Raw genomic sequence first — 19,859 nt, 5'->3', positions numbered from 1 at the left:
ACTTCCGGAAGACCTCTTTCCTGAGTGTCTTTAGTCACGCTGCCATGGCTGCCTTGATGTCTTGAATCAACTCAAAACATTTACCTCCCCTGGTCATTTTGGCTTTGGAGAAGAGCCAGAAATCACCCAATGCCAAATCTGGTGAGTGAGGTGGATGAGGACCCACTGCGATGTTAACACAAGCCTGCTTTTCTGTTGGGTGGTACTCGACAACAGCATTCGCTGTATTTCTTACGACATCTTGTGAAGATATTCACAAAGGAGGACTTCCAAAACTGCTGCAGAAAGTGGCCAGAATGAGGGGGGACCAGTATGTTCAAAGCAAGGGGGATCCTCTGAGGGGTGTTCATGGTAATGTGTCTTTTATTGTAATAAAATTTTTATTTTTATTTATTTATTTATTTATTTTATTTTTTGGTACCAGGGATCAAACTTGGGTCCTTGTGCTTGCAAGGCAGGCTGCAGAACCACGGAGCTAAATCCCCAGCCCAGTAATAAAATTTTTAAGTTTATTTTTTTTCTTTTTATTGAGTTTATTGGTACATCCTAGGTATACAGTACAGTTACATTCATTACTGGGATCTTGTGCCTTTACATGATAGGTCTTGGTTCTTATTTAAAATTTTTAAGTTTATTTTTTTTCTTTTTATTGAGTTTATTGGTACATCCTAGGTATACAGTACAGTTACATTCATTACTGGGATCTTGTGCCTTTACATGATAGGTCTTGGTTCTTATTTAAAATTTTTAAGTTTAAATGTTCGCTGTATATTTCAGTCACCCCTTCTATATACCCTGAATTGTTTGGGATTCACAAGCTGTGATACAAGCAACTTCTCAAATTATTTTTTAGAAAAAGTATTATATATACATGTTGAGTGTGTCTGTACACACACAGATAATGAGAGATCATAGGACAAGCAAACAAGGTACAATGTTCACAATAGGTAAATCTAAGCAGAGCATATATGCAAGCTATTTCTACCATACGGAAACTATTTGTATCATCCTTATTGAACATTTTCTAGAGGTTGAAATTATTTCTAAATAAAAAGTTTAAATTTCTTAATGGAAATATTCAAAAAAGCTTCATGAATGTAGAATTTAAATAAACAATAAGCATATAAACGTATAATAAGTATATATAACTGATTTAAGTATTCAGGTCATAGAGATACACAAAATGGAACCTCCCATCCAGCCGAATGGCTTCCGAGTCTAGGAGATCAGGTTAGATATTTATTCAGAGCCTCGCGTGATTATTTCAGTCTCCCCCAGAGGATTCCTTCCTCTCTACAATTTAAAACATGTGTGACTAGAAAACAAGACCAGAGGGAGGCTGGCTCACCAGGGGCCGCTGGAGAAGGCGTTGCTTGGAAAGGAGGCCCGTGACTTAATTCTGAGAGAGCATTTTCCAGCAGATGTAACTCGAAGTAAACGCCTAGACGTCTCCCTCACATTAGAGAAGGGCAGGAGCGGATGCCAGGTGTGGTTCTAGGCTGGATGCCGGCAAGGTTAAAATAGCCCGGGAGAGGAAGGTAAGCTAGCCCTCGCCCCGCTCCTCCTCAGCAGCAGGGCACAGCGCCCCCTGCAGATTGCACGGGAGCAGCTCTCACTCCACCTGCAGAGGGTCAGGCTTTTTCTACAGCTCCGGACCTCCTGTCAGGCACTGCTGGAGATCTATGAATCCAGAGCCCCAGTTATCCCACTACCGCAAAAACCCTGCCTACAAAGAACGAAAAAGACTATCAAGTGGCTCCATCTTGCCGCATATTTCATATGGATTCTAAGGTGGCCCATAAGTCCTTGTCCCAACTGCTCTCCTAAGTGAAGCCCCCCGGGCAACAGAGAGAATCCAGGCCACAGGGACCGCTCTGCTTGGTGCTTAGCTTTTCGGTACTTGTGTTTATGAATCCAAACCTCACCGAGGCGCGCTGCTTGGAAGCCAATTCTTAGATGGGGCTGGATAGGGTGGGGTGGGTTTGGGCCATTTAAAATCACACCCAACATCTGACAAGTATCCTTCCAAGAAAAACTTTTCTCCAGCTGGGCAAAATCGCCAGGCCCAGAACACAGCTTTTTTTTTTCCTTCTGTGGGATCTATTTATCAATTCGACTTTCAGAGTTGTCCACAGGAACACCCAGAGAATAAGGCTGCACTTACAATCACGTGATGCCCATTAATTTTAACGGAAAGGAAGGAAATGAAGGAGAGGGGCAGGGCACAGGCGAGGCGTCCTTTTCCTCCTCGCCCTAAACAGCCATGAAAATCTCTGCCATCAGAACTCACCTGCCTGCCGTGGCTGCGGGAACAAAACTATAGGAAATTCAAAGACTTGCTGGAGAAAGATTTCCTAACTGTGAGAGTGGATTTGCGCAAAATCTTTTACTAAATTGTGAGCTTCCACTTGGGCCTCCATTAATCTCTGGGAAAATTAGTTGTGTCACCAGGTGGATTTGTCATAGAAAGATCGGGGGAAGCCACACGGTGCAGCCCAGGGAAAGAACAGGGACAGTGGCCCTTCGTTCCCGTGACCTTGGCCTCTTGTAAAACCACCACAGCCCCTGACTGACCACAGGCCCCAACTGGCCACAGGTCCCTCAGCCTGGGGCTCTGGAGAGGCTCAGTGTGCCCATCCTCCCAGTCAGGCTGCCAAGACCTGCTCCTTCACAAGTCTGTGAAGTTCTTTGGTGTTCGGGGACTTCTTTGAAAAGCAGATGTAGCTGTTAAAAACAGACACGCATTTCGTATTTTCTGTACTTTTTCTCTTCCTGCAGAGCTGACTGACTTGGAAAGATTGTCAAAATTGTAAATTCACATTAGATCATCCCTGTAAGGACACGGAGCAGGAAATAACAATTTAACTATCCACTTGGCACTGTGTGTTGGCTACATCGATCTTCTGAGGAACCAGAGGTCACGTTTCACATACGGACAAATGGTCTTTGCAAGAAAGCAAGAGAGGGTGACCTGAGTCAACAACGGCACTCCACAGTGGGCGCCCAGAGACCTAGAAACTCGGCTCACACCGACACCTGCGCATCAGTGGTATCAGTGGTATCAGTGCGCATCAGCGGTAAAGTCAGAAAGTGAAAGCAACCCGAAGTCCGTGCTAATGAAAAGGCAAACACAATGCCCACGCAATGGACTGGTCTCTGGCCACAAAAAGGGAGGGAGGGTTGATTTGTGATTCAACACGAGTGACCCTAGAGCACGTACTAAAAGAAGCCAGATGCAGAAGATTTGTTCTGTGTCACTGGTTCATATGAAACATCTGGATTCCACAGGAACAAACAGATCAACTGTTTCCAGATACAGGTGGAAGGAGAAAATGGGAGTGACTGCTAATGAGTACAGAACTTCTTTTGGGGGATGATAAACTGGCTCTCAAATGAGGTAGTAGTAACACTAGAACAACTGTGACTATAGTAAAGCGTACACCTGGGTGTGGCGATGCACCCCTGTAATCCCAGCACTCTGGGAGGCTGAGGCAGGAGGATGCCAAGTTCAAGCCCAGCCTGAGCTGGGCTTTGTGACCTAGCAAGATTCTGTCTTAAAATAAAAAATGAAAAAACAGCTGGAGATGTACTCAGTGCAAAGGCCCTGGATTCAATCCCCAGTACCAAAAAATAAGTGAATAAATAAAGTTGTTTAAAGCACCGATTTATACATATTTTAAAACGTGAAGTTATTATATTTAAATTACAAACTTAATAAAGCTATTGTTAAAAATAGAGATAACAGATGAGCTTCAGATATTTATATCTAAATGGATGGACCTTGAGACCGTTCTCCTAAGTAAAATACATAGGACACATGTGTTTAAATACCACATTGTTTCTCTGGTGTGAGAAACCAAAAGTGGAAATAAGGACTGAAAATGTAGAATAGATGTTGGGAAATGGGAAGAAAGTGTTCAGATGGACAGGGGAACAGGGAGGAGGGAGGGAGAGAGGAAAAAGTGAAAACAGAAAGAAAATGGAAGCAAAGCTTTTGTACATAGGGAGGGGGGCTTGAGGGGGAAAGGGATGAAATGAAATAAAATTTATATTTAGAAAACAAAAGAAGAAAAATAAAATGGAGATAACAATCAAGTGTGGCATTAAAAAAAGGAGTGTGTCCTATTTGTGAAATTCTAGGAGCAAATAAAGGGGAAAAATTGAAAAGGGAGGAGAAAGTTCTTTGTCTCTCTGCTCCATCCCTAAACCCCCAGTGCTACAGGTGTCAGAGGGGGCAAAGGGGAACCAGGTCTGAGGTGTCAGGCGACATGGTATCGAGGGGGACAGGGCATGGGGGTGGCACTCCCACAGTGGGTGCGGAGGGCGACAGGAAATGCTGATGGTAAGAGAAGAGTCACAGCACAGGAGGTGGAGCAAACGAGAAAACACACCCAAGATAACAGAAGAAACCTCACTCCATGAGGGCAGGGAGAGGGAGACCAGCATGACCCCTGCAGGGTCAGATTAGAGCTGATGGTACTGGTGCGGACTCTGGGTTTTCAGTACATAAAGATTGATGCAGACACACGTGTGGAGATAAGCGGGGCCCCCAGAGCTGCGTCCGCCAGGGGCCCTGGGAGCGGCGGCCTCCTGACGGCACAGCTCGCCCAGTGCCCAGATCCTGGCTTCTCCACGCCTCTTCCACTCCGAGGAGCGGGGCCTCTGGGGTGAAATGGACGATTCTAAGACCTGAGCAAGGAACGTACAGATGCGTGGGATCTCGTAGGAAGCAAAGAGGGGCTCAAGGGATGAGGACGTGAAAGGACGCAGAAACCAGCCTGCAGGGCTGCTACCGGCCACTTTGGGATCATCCACACACCAAAAGAAATAAAGTAATGGACCCACTTACTAGGAAATCTCGAGTTCCTGCAACTATGTAAATAGTAGATGGATAAACTGAAAGCGAGATGAAAAAATGGAATATTTACTAATTCCTAAGTTTTGCCCCAGAATCTGCACTGACAAAGTGACAAAGTGACTACAATAGGTAAAGCTGAGGGCTGGGGATAGCTCAGTGGTGCTGCCACCTGCCTCGCAAGCTCAAGGGCCCAAGTTTGACCTCCGGTACCAAAAACAAAACAAAAAACAAAAATAGGTAAAGCTGAGCAATCCTGTGGCCTCGCTGCTGTGACATTTCTGCCAGAGATGCCAACCTGTGTGTGGCCTCTGGGGAAGCTGAAGGTAATGAAAGATATGCAAAAACCAACTGCGAAGCACAGTTGTGACCTGGATCCTACAAGGCCTTTGTGGGACAACTGGGAAACCCGGCTGGCTTCTTGGCTGAGATTCTAGTGCTGAGTCAAGGCAGTGTCTATCTCTGTGGTTGCATCGTGGCTATTAGAGCACGGCGTCCTTACTCGAAGGAAATTCTAAAATATCTGACGGTAAAGGAACACATTTAATCCCAAAGAGTTTGGGAAAAAATTGCTCTATGTGCCATCATTACAACTTCTCCGTAACTTAATGATTGCTCCAAAGAGATAAGAAACCTAAGAAGTTGTGGTAGAGATTTAGAGTGAAGTCAAAAGTTAGAAGGTACAGGTATGGAGAGAGTTGCCTGCTCTTAGTGGCTTTTAGCCAGAGGGCAGGCCATAGTCCGCACTAGCAGAGGGGCTAAAACCCCAAACACACAAAACTCAAAGTGACCACAGCCGCTAAAAATGTGATTCCTCTCACTTGAGAACCAGAGGAAGAGAATCCCTTTCTGGGTAAAACTCTGTGCATGAGTCTAGCTGGTCACTGATTCATGTCCATGCAGGTCCCACCCAGAGAGGCTCAGCTAAGGATAAAAGGATCGAACGGAGATAGGAGCTATGCCCACTGAAGGCAAGACAGGGTTCCCAAGTCAACTGCTTGTCAAAGCAGAAGAAACTGAAGCAGGGAGCTAGAGACCTGGGGAGAACGGATGTCAAGTCCTCCGAGCAGCCATTCCTGGGCTTAGGTTCCATTTTTGAAGGGTTGGCTGCCATTTTCCTCACCTAATAAGAGAATCCCAACAGTAATCTAAACAGTTTTTGTGAGACATGACGTGTACGGGAACGGCAGGGCCCTGAGGGAAGGTGAAAGAATTTCTCAGAGGAACACTGGACCATAAGAGGAGGGAGTGTGGGGAGGGTTCTGGAAAAGAGTCCCACAGCCAGGACCGGAAGCCAGGGAGGAGCTGAGCCATGGAAGGAGTCCGGAAGATCCCATAAAGGACACAATGGCCATGGCCACAGCACCGGAAGCTCAACAAAAGAGCGGCTGGTGGGATTTTCTTGTCCAGGAATAAGATACTCATGCCTCTCTAAACAATGCCTTTGTTCTGTTTGTGCTGATAATTTTAGATCGGTGTAGTCTTTTTTTAAAAGAAAAACCTTAGACAGGGCATCCCTGTGCAACCTGTGTGGGTCTTCTCCTGGGACCCAGGGGCTTTCTACTTTTCCTTTACGATAAATGCCGCTTTCTGCTTTTGCTCTACAATAAATACTCTGGTTCAGTTTTCCTCTGACTCTGCCTTATAATTCTTTCCGGGTTCAGACAAGAGCCCGCCAGCCAGATGGTCACAGAATCCACAGCCCTCGGAGGTCTGCGGTGGACGCAACTCTCCACAGCGCCCCCTCATGCTCAGCACCATGGTGGCAAAGGAACAGGTGGTCAATCTGAATGATTTACCAAAACTTTTTTTATTAACTACTTTAAAATTTAACAATTATATTGATTCAGCTATTGGAAAACATTTAAGTATGTTGGGAACAGATGAGTGTGTGAATCTGCTACGGCAACTGTAAATTTTATGAAATCACAATATTAAGTATTTCAAATGAAAATGTAGTTGTCTGGATTGAAGTTGTCTAAAGTGGAAAGTATCTGCCACGTTTGAAGACTTAACACATGACAAGGATGTTAAATGTCTTATTAACAATTTTAAAAGCGATTATATATTGAAATAATATTTTGGATACAATTGGTTAAACCATCATTAAAGTTAATTTCACTAACTTTTATCTTTTAATGTGGCTACTAGTACATTTTAAAGCACACATATGGCTCACATATATTTCCTTTGGACAGATCTGGGCTGGGATATTACCCAAATATGCTCAAATATAAACCACAGAAATATGACCCTTCTCAGAGAAAAAGACAATCCATCCAGGTCAACTCTGAAGTGAACGTGTTAGGCTAACCAGACAAAGACAGTGAAGTTGCTATTTTAACTGTGCTCAGTGGGTTAAGATGTGTTCATCACTGAAGAAAAAGCAGAGAATGTAGGCAAGTGCGTGGAAATTATAAAATGGAAACAAGTGAGCCAGACATGGTGGCGTGTGCCTGTGATCACAGCTACTTAGGGGGCTGAGGCAGGAGGGTGGCAAGTTCAAAGCCAGCCTTGGAAGTGTAGAAAGATTCTGACTCAAAATGAAAAAATGAAAGATCGTGGGGATATAGCTCAGGGGTAGAGCACTTGCCTAGCATGTGTGGGACTCCTGGGTTCAATTACCAGTACGCACACACACACACCACAAACGGAAATTCTAGAGCTGTAATATACAAGATCTAAAATGAAAAATTCACTGACTGGGCTTCATAGCAGAGTGGAGAGGAGAAGTTAGTAAATTTGAAGCTAGATCAATAAATTTTATCCAATTTGAAAAAGAGAACAAAATATTTCTAAAAATAAATGAGCTACAGCCACCAGTGGGACAGTATCAAATGTCTAAGATAAGGTAGGGTTAGGAAGAAACAATGTGAGAAAATATAGCTGAAGATCTCCCCAATTCAGGAAAAGACAAAATTGAAGACAAGAGAAAATGAAGAGGAACATGGAAAGCACAAAGGAGACAAGAAGAGAGAGCGGGCGAGGTCAGCTGAAGACTGAAATGTGGAAATATCTAAAATTCACTGAGCCATTTGTGTGCAGAACACATTCATTCTCATGTGTACAAAGTATGCAAGTTGGGTTGGATTGGGTCATGCGGCCAATTCCAAAAAGAAACAGACTGTAAGTTCTATGAAACAGCACCAGGCGAGACTGTTGAGAATGAACAAACGGGCTGCATCCATGTTTGTCTCTGTGTGTGCGCGTGTGTTTGTGCCCATGTACAAATTCATCACTGAGTCCGAAGGGAACACTGCTGATATTCCAGCCCAGCTTTTCCACACTTATCACTGCTATCTCGGTCCTTAGAGACTGATTTGGAGAAGATTTAATTCCCGCTGTACTTCATACTTCTTTCCTACGGTCCCAAGCACCTGGACCATGAACATTTCCGTCTCCCCATCACCCTAGTGGGGTCCACACCATTGGCTGTCCTGTAGCCCTCCTCCTCCACACCCCTACTGCAAAGCCTCATGAACTCCCTATCACGTCCAGGACAAAGACTAAACCTTTTTTTCAAATGCTCTTCTGGACTGACTCTTCTAGCCACAACCTGACCCACATCCTTCACTGAAAATACTCCACTGGGTCTGAGTACGCAAAGCAGGCTACGCAAGCATCCAGCTTTTCTATGGCTGTTCTCTCTGCCTATGCATAATGAGCCTTCCAGGGCTGGCTGTGGTGGCGCACACCTGTAATCCTAAGATCCCCCAGGACGCTGAGGCAGGAGGATCACTGTGAGTTGAAGGCCAGCCTGGGCTATGTAGTGAATTCAAGGATAGCCTGAACTACATAGCAAGACCCTGTCTCAAAAAAACAAAACAAAACAAAAAAGCGCCTTCTAGCACTACCACCTCTCATTCACAAACAGCTCACCAGCTCCCGGGCACCATGTAATGACATGGGCCCAGCCCTGGCCAGCACCCTCCACCTGCCTCCCTAGGCCATGAGCTACTCCAGGGTGGCCTGTGTATGATATATGGACCCCAGTGTATGGGCAGGCACATATGGGACATGCTTGATACCCTCTGATGCAAGGGTACTTGCCAAAATACTAAATTCAAAAATGTAAGTTGACCAAATACTTGTTTTAGAAAGCTTTAAAGGAAAGAAAAACTAGAAGAAAACATTTGGCTCTTCTACATGCAAAGTACAACCCAGCCAAAGATGACCGTGCCCATCCACACTGGCCAGAACGCGACTGAGAAAATCATGAAAAACATGCAAGACTTCAACTGCTCCTCGGGGACCGTGGGGAGAAGTCAGAAGAGGTCATGAGCAGTCGCCACGCGTACCTGGGCCAGCACATCCTGGAACTGCTCCTTGGTGAGTGGGAGCAGGAAGGTGGTGACGATCCTCCTCAGCTCACGCCTCGTCACTGCCAGGTTCTGGCCAACATCGAGCAGCTGGAAGGCTTTTTTCAATTCATCCCTTCTGTCGGTGATTTTTTGAAATAAAATCTGCTTAACATCTAAGAAGGAAAGTATCGGATTTGCAGCAGCTGAGGCTGTAAAAGGGATACAGCAATTAATTAAAAATGCATAAAGCTAAGAGAATAAATAAAACTCTTTGCACTGAATCGGGACATTTCTTCTGCTAAATTTAGGTTTCTGTATCTAATCGTTGGGTGGTTTATAATGGAAAATCTACAGTCATTTTTTCTCCTGTGAAATTTGGTACAGAGTAACATTAATGACACTAGTAAGCAGGAAAAAAAAAAAAAACAGGAGACAAAGATAATCCTCCCTATCAGGATATGAGAAGGAAAACATGAATACTGGAAGAATTTTTAGCTAAGAATAAATATCATTCAAATCAATTTTTAAAGGTGCATATTCACCTTTCACGGCCTTCCCAATTTTTGAGGAGGGGAAAAGGTATGATTCTTAAACCTAGATCACTTCCCTTCCTAAGACAGGAAGGAGTGAATCCCTAGACTTGGAAAGGAATTTTTAGAATGCTCTAAGCAAGTGTGCAAGGCTTTGGTCAGCCTGGAAGGCAGGGTCCTGACTCATGTTTTAGGTCCCAAGGGTCTGAGTGTCATCTCTGGGAGGTGACAGGTGATGGCTCTCCCTCTCCTCCCTTTCAGGCGAGAGCTTCAGGAACATTTGGATGTGGTGCCCATCAGCACAATGTGCATGAAGCTGTGATTATCCAATCTGATCTTCTACAATCAGCTAGGAAAGGGGAGGTTAAAAGGCATGGTCGCTTGGCAAATCTCTCACATTTACTATGTAAGCTGACAACCACTGTTTATTCAGTACCCTTCCTTACCCAGAAGCTGGGGGTGTTGTTACCCAGCTTTATTGCCGACTCATCTTTCCAGTATGTTCATGGCGGAGCGGAGAAGGGGTGGGTCCTGCTACTTCCCTCGGGATGAGGATCTCTCATCAGCCACTGAACATTTTCACCCCGAGGACAGGGACAGCTGTAGACTGTGGGTGCCCTGGGCCAGGTCAGAGACTCAAGGACAGGATCTCAGTGTCAACTTGAGCCCACCCTGAAGGTAGCTGGTGACCTCCTCACAGCAGAGCAGGCCCTGGTCTGTGTCGCCCGACCGAGTGGTACAGAGGGTGGTGAGACTGGCACCCTGCCACACTGCGGTGATTGGCCACCTGCCCCTCCTTGTGAGGTTAGATCCTGAGAAAGTCCTGGGACCACGGTGACCCAGGACACGTTTGTGCTGTTGCTCTCCATCCTTGCCTCTCCTTGGTGCCGAGGACAAGAAGGCCAGAAGGGGCTGGGGACGCCCTTTGATTTCAGTGCCCACTGCCTCTTAGAGAGAGGTGGTCAGGGAACCTGGACAGGGCACTGAGGTGAAGAGATGGGCATGAGGCATCTAAGGGACCACTGGAGACCTGGGAGGGGGGCTGGTGGTCTTGGAGACAGGGTACAAGGCCTCAGGGAGGATCTGCTCTTGGCAGAACATGGGGACACTTCAGCTGCCACGGTGTCCCCGAGAGCAGGGAGTGGGCTGGAGGTTGGGTGCTCTGGAGCTCAGGCAGAAGCAGGAACCAGCAGAGTAGTCGCCACCAAGAGGTGGGACTGGAAGCATCCACAGCAGCCCAAGCATGGACAGCCCTGCCCTCAGAACTCAGGCTCTGGGTGGCAGACCCGAAGCGGGACCTCCATCCAGAGAGTGAGACAACCCTATTTCCACTCACAGCAAGGAGGAAGAGGGACAGGAGGGCTTGGCGGTGCAGACCTACGGGTGATTCCAGCTGCTGGGCAGTGTAACCAAGGTCTGTCTCAGTGAGGTGTTCACAGAGCAAAGAGCAGGGGTGGGAGATGGGATTTGATCTACTGAGGAGGCAGGGGAAGAGGACGGGGCTCGGGTGGCTGGGCAGGTGGCCAGTCATGCTCCCCCAAGACAGGGCAGAGTAGGAGAGGAAGTAGGTGGCTGCTTCCGAGGCAGCCACAGCACAGACTCTTGCCACCGCATCTGAATCCTCTTCCCCAAAAGCGCAGGGTGTACGGGTCTCCTTGCATCTGGATGCCTGTGACGATGGCACAGTGGGTCTATGTCACCATGGCATAGGAACTGTGTTTCCACAGCTGAACGTGGCATCTCCAAGACCAGGTCATCAGAGGCATCTGGGCCTCTTAAAATGCTCATACCCTGTCATCACGTTGCTCTGAGGAAGCCACAGAACCACGTGGAGAGGCTACAGGGTGGTTTCCATTCCAGCCAACAGCCGGAATCAGGTGTAAACCCTCAAGTGAGCCCACTTTCAGCCACATTCAATGTCTGCACCTCATGCCTGGCCATGAGACCCGCCCAACCCCAGAGCTGTGAGCAAACTGTGCGTCTGCTGTTCTCCAAGCCACTGTGTTTGCAGTCTCTGTCCACAGAAAAAGCTGCCTGGCACAGAAGAAGGGACGGTCAGTGGCAGAGCCCACGGCTTCAGTCAGGGATAGCTAAGTGGGGGCGTCCATTGAAAGCTGAGTCCTCCATCTGGAGATCGGAGGAGGTTGGGGCTGGAGATATGGTGTGAAAGCCAGCAACCTGCAGCCTGCAAGACGTGGGGAAGTGTGTACCAAGCGGGCGGGCCAGACAGGAGGCCCCAGAAGTACTAGTTTTTCAGGAATATACCTGTCGCCTTTCAGCCACTGCTGGTGGCACAGAGGGTACCACAAGGGAATGAGCAGCTACAGCTTCCAAACCGGAGGTGAGGAGAGCAACAAGGAACAGACATCAAGAAGTCCCCAGGAAATGGTAGAGTGACGCGTGTGATGGAGACAGCAAGACAGGTGCCAAGCAGGGGACAGGAGCACAGGCATGGTGGGGAGGGGCTGTTTGAGATGGGAGAGGGGGTCCAGGAAGCCCTCTCCAAGACGTTTCATGAGCTGGGCCCCGGATGACAGAAATACAACCACCACTCAAAGAGCAGAGATAACAACATCCAAAAAGAGGGGGCTTTGCAACTGGCAGAAAGCCTAAGCAAGAATGAGCCAGTGTGTCATTGCTGGGGAAAAATACCCAATACCATAAATGAAAGAAGGAAAGGCTGGTTTATTTTAGCCCACAGCGCACAGTCAGCTGGCTCTAAGGAAGGGTGACATCACAGAAGTGAAACAGTCCACCGCAGGGGAGGCAGGAAGCAGCATGCCTCCCTTCCCGCTTTATTTCAGTTCAGCTACGAGCTCTTTGGTTGGTGCCACTCACACCCAGGGTGAGTCCTCTGTTTTCGGTAAATCCATTTAGCCACACCTAGAACTCCGCTAATTCAGTCAGTACAGTAATTAATTCAGTTATAACATACCCATGATCCAACCACCTCTGAAAAGCCCCACCTACGAGTGCATGAGACCTTGGGGGCACATCTAGATACAAACTATAACAGTCAGTATGTCCCTAGAGGGGACAGCACCGTGTGTGTCAGGAGGGAGGCAGAGCAAAAAGGGTCACTGGGGTTAGGAAGGAAGCAACAAGCCCAGCATGGTGACACACGCCTGTTAACCCAACACTCTGGGAGGCTAAGGCAAGAAGATTGTAAAGTTGAGCCCAGCCTAGCCAGCCTAGTGAGGCCTGTCTCAAAATTTAAAATAAAAAAGACTGGAGCTGCGGCTCAGTGAAAAGGTCCTGGGTTCCATCCTCAGTACTGGCGGGCAGTATTAGTGTATTTTTTAAATTGTTCTGGCTGCCACATAGAGAATGAACTACAGGGGGTAGGAAATGAGGAAGAATACCAGGGAGGAGGTTGTCCCCAAAGACCAGAGGAGGTGGGGTGGCTTGAGCCAGGTGGTCACCTCAGACGTGGACAAAGAGTAGACTGATTGGGGATGGAATCTGTGGGTTCTGGAGTGACAAGGTCTTTAAGAAACAAAATGAAATCAAGGAGAACGGCCTGGCACTGGACTTGAGGACACAGGTCAATGAGATGACAACGCCCTGGGCCACACAGGAGGGCACAGGGTGGGGAGGTCCTTCAGCCAGCTCAGGAGGAGCTGTCTGGTGATGAGACTCCAGCAGAAGGCCCAGGGAGCAGCCAGCTGCGTGGTCCAGGGCGTGGTGAGGAGTCAGCCAGGGCCTGAGGTGGCACTTCAGGGTGTGGAACTAGGGGTTTCCCTCAGGAGAGGGCAGACAGACTGGAGACGGAGCACAGGATCCTGAGGCAGGAGAAGCTGAAGCCTCACATAGCTTTGAGGATGCCAAGGAATTCGGGGGTGCCCCACGTTCGCTTAGACTCTCAGAAGCAAGACAGCCATGTGGGGGAGCCACATTTTGAGCATCAGCTGGTGTCCACCACTCCCACCACCTGAGTCACATAGGCGTCCTTCCTCAGATGTAGGCCTCCATCTTGAAACCTTTTCTCAGACTTTCCATGCATGTTTTAGTTGCTTTCCATTGAGTCCCAATCTGCACTAACTGTAATTTAGCAGAAAACACTGACTTAAAACTATTTGAAGGACAACTTTTTATTTCACATGGCTAATAACAATTTCTAAAGGCAAAAATGAAAGCAGTTCCCAAGCCTCCCTAACTGGCTGGTGGGAGCGCAAATCAATGTCATCCTTCTGGATTCCTACGTCGTTTAGGGGCAGAGTCACAGCAGAGCATCACTCTGGCTCTAACAAGCAGGATAAGCTAAAAATGGATATAGTTTCCAAACCCATTTGAGATCTGAGCCTGCAAAGGAACAGTCCCAGAAAGAACAAGTCGCACCTCAGTTATCTGAAGGACGTGTCCTTCTAATCCACAGAGTGGCTGAGGAAAAAGCAAACACGTTGTAGATGGAGTAAGAAGAAAGCAGCCCAGGAATGAGCAGCCACATGTGGTGTGGTGGGTGGATTAAAACACCAAGCCTGGGCTGGGGATTTAGCTCAGTGGTGCAACCACCTGCCTCAAAAGCGCAAGGTCCCGAGTTCAATACCAGGTACCAAAAAAAACCAAAACAACAACAACAAACAAACAAACAAAAAACGCCAGGGCTTTGGCCAGGTGCACATCAGGAAACTCCAGAGGCTGAGTGTGTGGTGAGAGAGCTGTGTGACACACCCAAGACCACAGGGATTTGTGCAAGCCTGAGGGCTCTTCACCGGGTACAAGAAGAAGAGCTGAGGCCAACCCCCAAAGCTCATGGGACCTTGGCTGAGTGAACATTGATGGCCAGCTGCAGGCTAAAGGCAGGAGACAGGATGGACACGGATTGTGTGACATGTGGAACTCCAGGGGCAGAGCTGGAGACCAAAGAGAACTCCCCAAATCCCTCCACAAGTCGGAGGTGCACAGGGAAGCAGAGGGCAATTTCCCCCAGTGAATCAAGCTGGCATCTGGGCTGAGGAACACAGAGACCTCTGGATGTCACAGGCGCTCAGATGCCAGCCTAGCTGAGGGAGGAATGCAGGGCCAGGTGTAACCTATGTCTAAGTACAACTGCAACAAAACCAATACCCAGCTTCCCTTAGAAATTACATAGGGTCCACCACCTCACCTAGGTCAGAGAGGATAAGGCCCATTCCTTTCTGGTGGTAAATATTACGTCTGTCTCTACTGTCTGTTACACAATGTCTGGCATTAGGTTTTGTCTTTGTTTTGTTTTGTTTTTTAATCAAAAGACAGAAAGACAAAAGAGAAAAGACTATGTACTTAAGAACCAAAACAGTCACCAGAAGAAGACCCACAGAGGAACAAGTACAGAAATGATTTGATGTTTAAACTAAGAGAAAAGATTAAGATAAAAAGTCAAGGAGATGCTGAACCTATGTGAGATTTCAACAGAGAAATAGAAACTATATTTTAAATTATACATGAAAAAGCTAGAAATTAAAAACACAATAGCACCCTTGCATCTCTGAGATGAAACCCACATGACCATGGTGTATGATTCTTCTAATGTGTTGTTGAATTCTCTTTGCAAGAAATTTATTGAGGATTTTTGCATCTGTATTTATCAAGGGTGTTGGTCTATAGTTTTCTTTGTTGTGGAGTCTGTATGTGGTCGTGATATCAGGGTGATACTGGCTTCATAAAATGAATTTGAAAGCATTCTTTCTCTTCCTGTTTCATGGAAGAGTTTGAGGAGAATTGCTATAAGTCCTTCTTTAAAGATCTGGTAAAATTTAGTGTAAATCTGTCCTGTCCTGGACTTTTCTTTGCTGGGAGACTTTTTATTACTGTTTTGAATTCATTGCTTGTTCCTGAACTGTTTGCTTTTTCATAGCCTTATGATAGGTCATATATGTCTAGAAATTTATCCATTTCTTTTAGATTTTTCCAATTCTTTGAAATATAAGTTAACAAAATAGTCCCTAATAATCTTTTGGACTTCAGCAGTATCTGTGGTAATGTCCCCTTTATATTTCTAATTTTATTAATTTAGGTCTTCCTTCTCTTTCTTTTGGTTAGTTTGGCTCAGAATTTATCAATCTCTTCAAAGAATCATCTTTGACTCATTCATTAGTCCTTTCTAGTGTGGTTTTTTTAGCCTCTATTTCATTAGTTTCAGCTGTGATCATTATTACTTCTTTCTTCCTTCTGGTTTGGGGTTTGGTTTGTACTTGTTTTTCTAAGACCATGAGACACATCATTGGGTTATTTATTGGAGATCACTCTGGTTTTCTAATGTAGGCACTCATAGCTATAAATTTTCCCCTTAAAGCTGCCTTCAGTAAAACCCACACGTTCCAGTATGTTTTTTTGCCCTTTTCATTTGATTCTAAGAATTTTCTCAATGACCCACTGATGACTCAAAACCACATTGTTCAAGGGCTAAAGGTGTAGGGGAAGGGGGAAGGGTAGGGGAAAGGAAACAAGGGAAAATAAAAAATATGAGAAAAGGAAAAAGTGGAAACAAAGTCTTTGCAAATAGGGGAGGGTTGAGGGGGTGAAGGGAGGGCAGGGGTATGGGGAAAAAATGAGAACCAAGACCTGTCATGTAAAGGCACAAGATCCCAATGATGAAGTGTAACTGCGCTGTATACTCAAAAGTATCAATAAACTCAATTGAAAAAAAACATATTGCTCCATTTCCATGTGTTTGTATAGCTTTTGTAGTTTCTTCTGAGCTCATTTCTAGTTTTATTCCATTATGATCTGATAAGATGTATGAGATTATTTCCATTTCTGTATTTGGTAAGACTTGCTTTATAGACTAAAATATGGTCTGTTTTGGAAAAAGTTCCATGAGCTGCTGAAAAGAATGTGCATCCTGTTGAGGGATGGGATATTCTAGGTATCTGGTAAGTCCACTCAATCTAGAACATAGTTTAACTCTCATGTTTCTTTGGGGGGGTTCAGTCTGTTTGACCTACCTGTGACAATGTGGTCCTGAAATCATCCACTCTAGTTGTATTGGGCTCTCTCTGTCCCTTTATGCTGAGTAATATTTGTTTTATGACTATGTGTGCACTGATGTTCAGTGTGTATATGTTTACAATCATTGTGTCTTCCTGGTGGGTTGTTGTTCCCTTCGCTAATACGTAATAACCGAAGGATTAAAATCACAAGACAGTCTCAATAGGCGTAGAAAAGGCCTTTAACAAAATTCAACATCCTTCCTGATAAAAGTTCTAAAGACTTCAATGTAATAAACCCACAGCCAACCTTATAACAAATGGGGAAAGGTGAAAAGCCTTTCCTTTAAAATATGGAGCAAGACAAAGATATCCACATTCACCATGTTTGGTCAATATAGTACTTGAATTTTTAGCTGACCAATTACTCGGGAGAAAGAAATAAAAGGGTTACAAAGGGAAATAAGAAGTGAAACAAGCCCTGTTTGCAGATAATGTGATCCTTTACCTATGAGACCCTAAAAACTCTTAGATCTGTTAAACAAATTCAGCAAAATGGCAGGATACAAATCACTGTATAAAAATCAGTTGCTTTTTATACACCAATAACAAACCTACCGAGAAATAAAAAAATAATTCCATTCACAATAGCTTCAAAAATTAAATATCTAGGGAATACTTAACCAAGAAAGAAATTGAAGAAGACACTAGAAAAATAGAAAGACCTCCCATATTTATGGATCAACAGAATTAATATTGTTAAATGGCCATAATACTAAAAGCAGTCTACAGATTCCATGCAGTCTCCATCAAATACTAATGGCATTATTCACAGAACTAGAAAACACAAAGCCAAAAATTCATATGGAAATATAAAAGATCCAAAATAAACAAAGCATTTCTGAGCAAAAAGAACAATCCTGGATGTATCACAATACCTGACTTCAAAACACACTATACAGCAATAGTAAAAAACAAACAAAGAAACACCATGGCACTAGCATAAAAACAGACACACAGAAACAATTCATGTAAGAATTGTGCTTCACTGCACCCTTCTGCCATGATGCTGCTGCCTTAGACCATGTACTGAAGCCCTTGAAACCATAAGTCAAGTTAAACTTTAGCCCTCTAAATTATTTATTCCAGGTATTCTGCCCAAGCAACAGAAGAGCTGACTAATGCAAAAATAAGTAATTATAGAGAAAGGAGACAGGCAGGAGGGAAGAGGGAAGGTGGCAGGTGGGTGAAAATGATCAAAGTATATCAGATGCATGTCCAAATCTACCAAAATGAAACCCATGCATCTAACAACCTGTAAATAATGTGCACTAAAAATACACACAAACACAGTATCTGAAGTTCTGACCACATGTGTTTTACTTAGTAGCAAACTGTATGTGGTAGAAGGAAAAAACAGGTGGTTAGAAGTCAAGTCAATATAGTTATTTCATTTGAAATACGAAGATAAAGAATGCATAAGTGCATTTTTAAAACTCAACAGAAGCCAAGTACAGCAAACGTCTGTCATCCTTGTACTTGAGGAGGCTGAGGCAAGAGGACCACAAGTTCAAGCCCAGCCTTAGCAATTCAGCAACTTAGACCATCTCAAAATAAAAAGCAGTGGGGGTCATTCAGTGCAAAGACTTTGGTACAATCTCCAGCACCACCAAAAAAAAAGCAATGGAAACTAAAAGCAAATTTATAAAAAACAAAGATACTTGTGGCACATAAGGTAAAGTATTACTCTCTCTAATACAAAGAGAACTCATAGTACTCATTAATAAAGACCAGCCCACAGTAGAAAAATGAAGCATATGAACAACAAACTCACAGATGAAAAAGGCACAAGCCTGATAATGCTTACAAGTAAATCTTAACATCACTTCTGGGGAAATATGAGTTGAAATCACAATGGTATATTATTTTGTATATTAATGGGCGAGATTTTAAACCATGATATTCTGTTGGATACTCGGGAACGAACGATGAACATCTCCCTATTACGTGCTATTGGAGAAAAGTGCACATACAACTTCCTGGAGGGTAATTTGCTAACATTCAACAAGAGCCCTGAGAACCCGGATGACTCTGACCCGGTGATCCCATTTCACTCTTGTCTTCTATGTACTATCAGAAGGTCGGTTAAATAAACCAAGATTCAGCCAAGTTACATTGTAGGCATGGAGCTACTGGTCTGGAATGGATTCATAGTCTCTTATATATCTCTGTGTCAGAAACCGCATAGTTAACCCCCGCCATAGAAACAGACCTGAGTTTTGAGGACACACAGGCATTGCAGATAAAGCCTGTATTTTCCAGGCCCTGTCAGGAATATGGTATGACCAGGAGGCTAAGGTCTCACCAACTGTGAATACTCACAAATGTTTGGTGCGACTTCTGACTAAGATATTCACCTACTTGAAAAGCAGAAGCCACGCTTTCCTGTTGTAATGTCCCCTTGAAGTCCCCCAACTGCTCAGGTGGGACCACAGGCCCTGTCTATGGCTTCTGTCTGGCATCTGTCCCATGAGCCTTCCTCTCTTAACGGTGAGCTCCCACAGGCTGAGACCCCCATCCCCAGACCCTACCCCAGGGCTACAGCTCAAACTGTGCTAGTGAATAAATAAATGAATACATTATTGAAGGAAGGAATGAAACTAAAAGATATAGTTTGGGAAAATAATAATGTCACGTTTATTGATTTTTAAATGGAGTGAGAATTCTAAATAAGTGTAATACTTAGGTTCATGCAAAACCTATACACAGATATTGACAGCAGCTTTATCGAAACAGGGAAACTACCAAAATGTCCTTTAATCAGTAAATAGATAAGCAAACTGGCAAGGTATATGGTAGAACATTATTCAGCAATAAAAATAAATGAATGTAACACGGTGAAGAAAAGATAGTTTTTTTTTTTTCCAACAAATGGTATAGGAACACTGAACAGCCGTGGGTAAAGAATCTTCACACAGACCTCACAGCCCTTACCAATGAACTCAGAATGGGTCACTGAACTAAAGGTCCAACAAAACTAGAAAACTTAAAGCTAGAAGGTAAGGAAGAACATCTAGATGACTTTAGCTTTGGCTGTGACTTTTTAGGTGTGGTCCCTGAAAGAATGAATTGATTTCATTAAAATTAAAATTAAAAATGTCTGCTTTGGGGCCAGGGATTTAACTCAGTGGTTTGGTGGCCTGCCTTGCAAGCACAAGGATCTGAGTTCAATCCCCGGTACCAAAAAAAAAAAAAAAAAAAAAAA

General features: G+C 44.8%; 1 protein-coding gene across 7 annotated transcripts in view; it reads right to left on the bottom strand.

Annotated features, from left to right (window-relative positions):
* Efcab6 (EF-hand calcium binding domain 6) overlaps positions 1-19,859 on the bottom strand; it is a 210,288-nt gene that overhangs the window by 168,629 nt on the left and 21,800 nt on the right. For all 7 annotated transcript variants that reach the window (XM_010634367.2, XM_010634369.3, XM_010634370.2 and 4 more), the window contains exon 4: positions 9,154-9,365. In XM_010634367.2, coding sequence (XP_010632669.1) covers positions 9,154-9,365 — 212 coding nt within the window. The remainder of the gene's footprint in view (positions 1-9,153; positions 9,366-19,859) is intronic.

This window comes from Fukomys damarensis, unplaced genomic scaffold (genome assembly GCF_012274545.1).
Source record: "Fukomys damarensis isolate Sample0158 unplaced genomic scaffold, DMR_v1.0_HiC HiC_scaffold_19, whole genome shotgun sequence".
Taxonomy (NCBI): Eukaryota; Metazoa; Chordata; class Mammalia; order Rodentia; family Bathyergidae; genus Fukomys; species Fukomys damarensis.
Note: the sequence above shows the minus strand (reverse complement) of the source record. Positions and strands in the feature narration are given on the sequence as shown.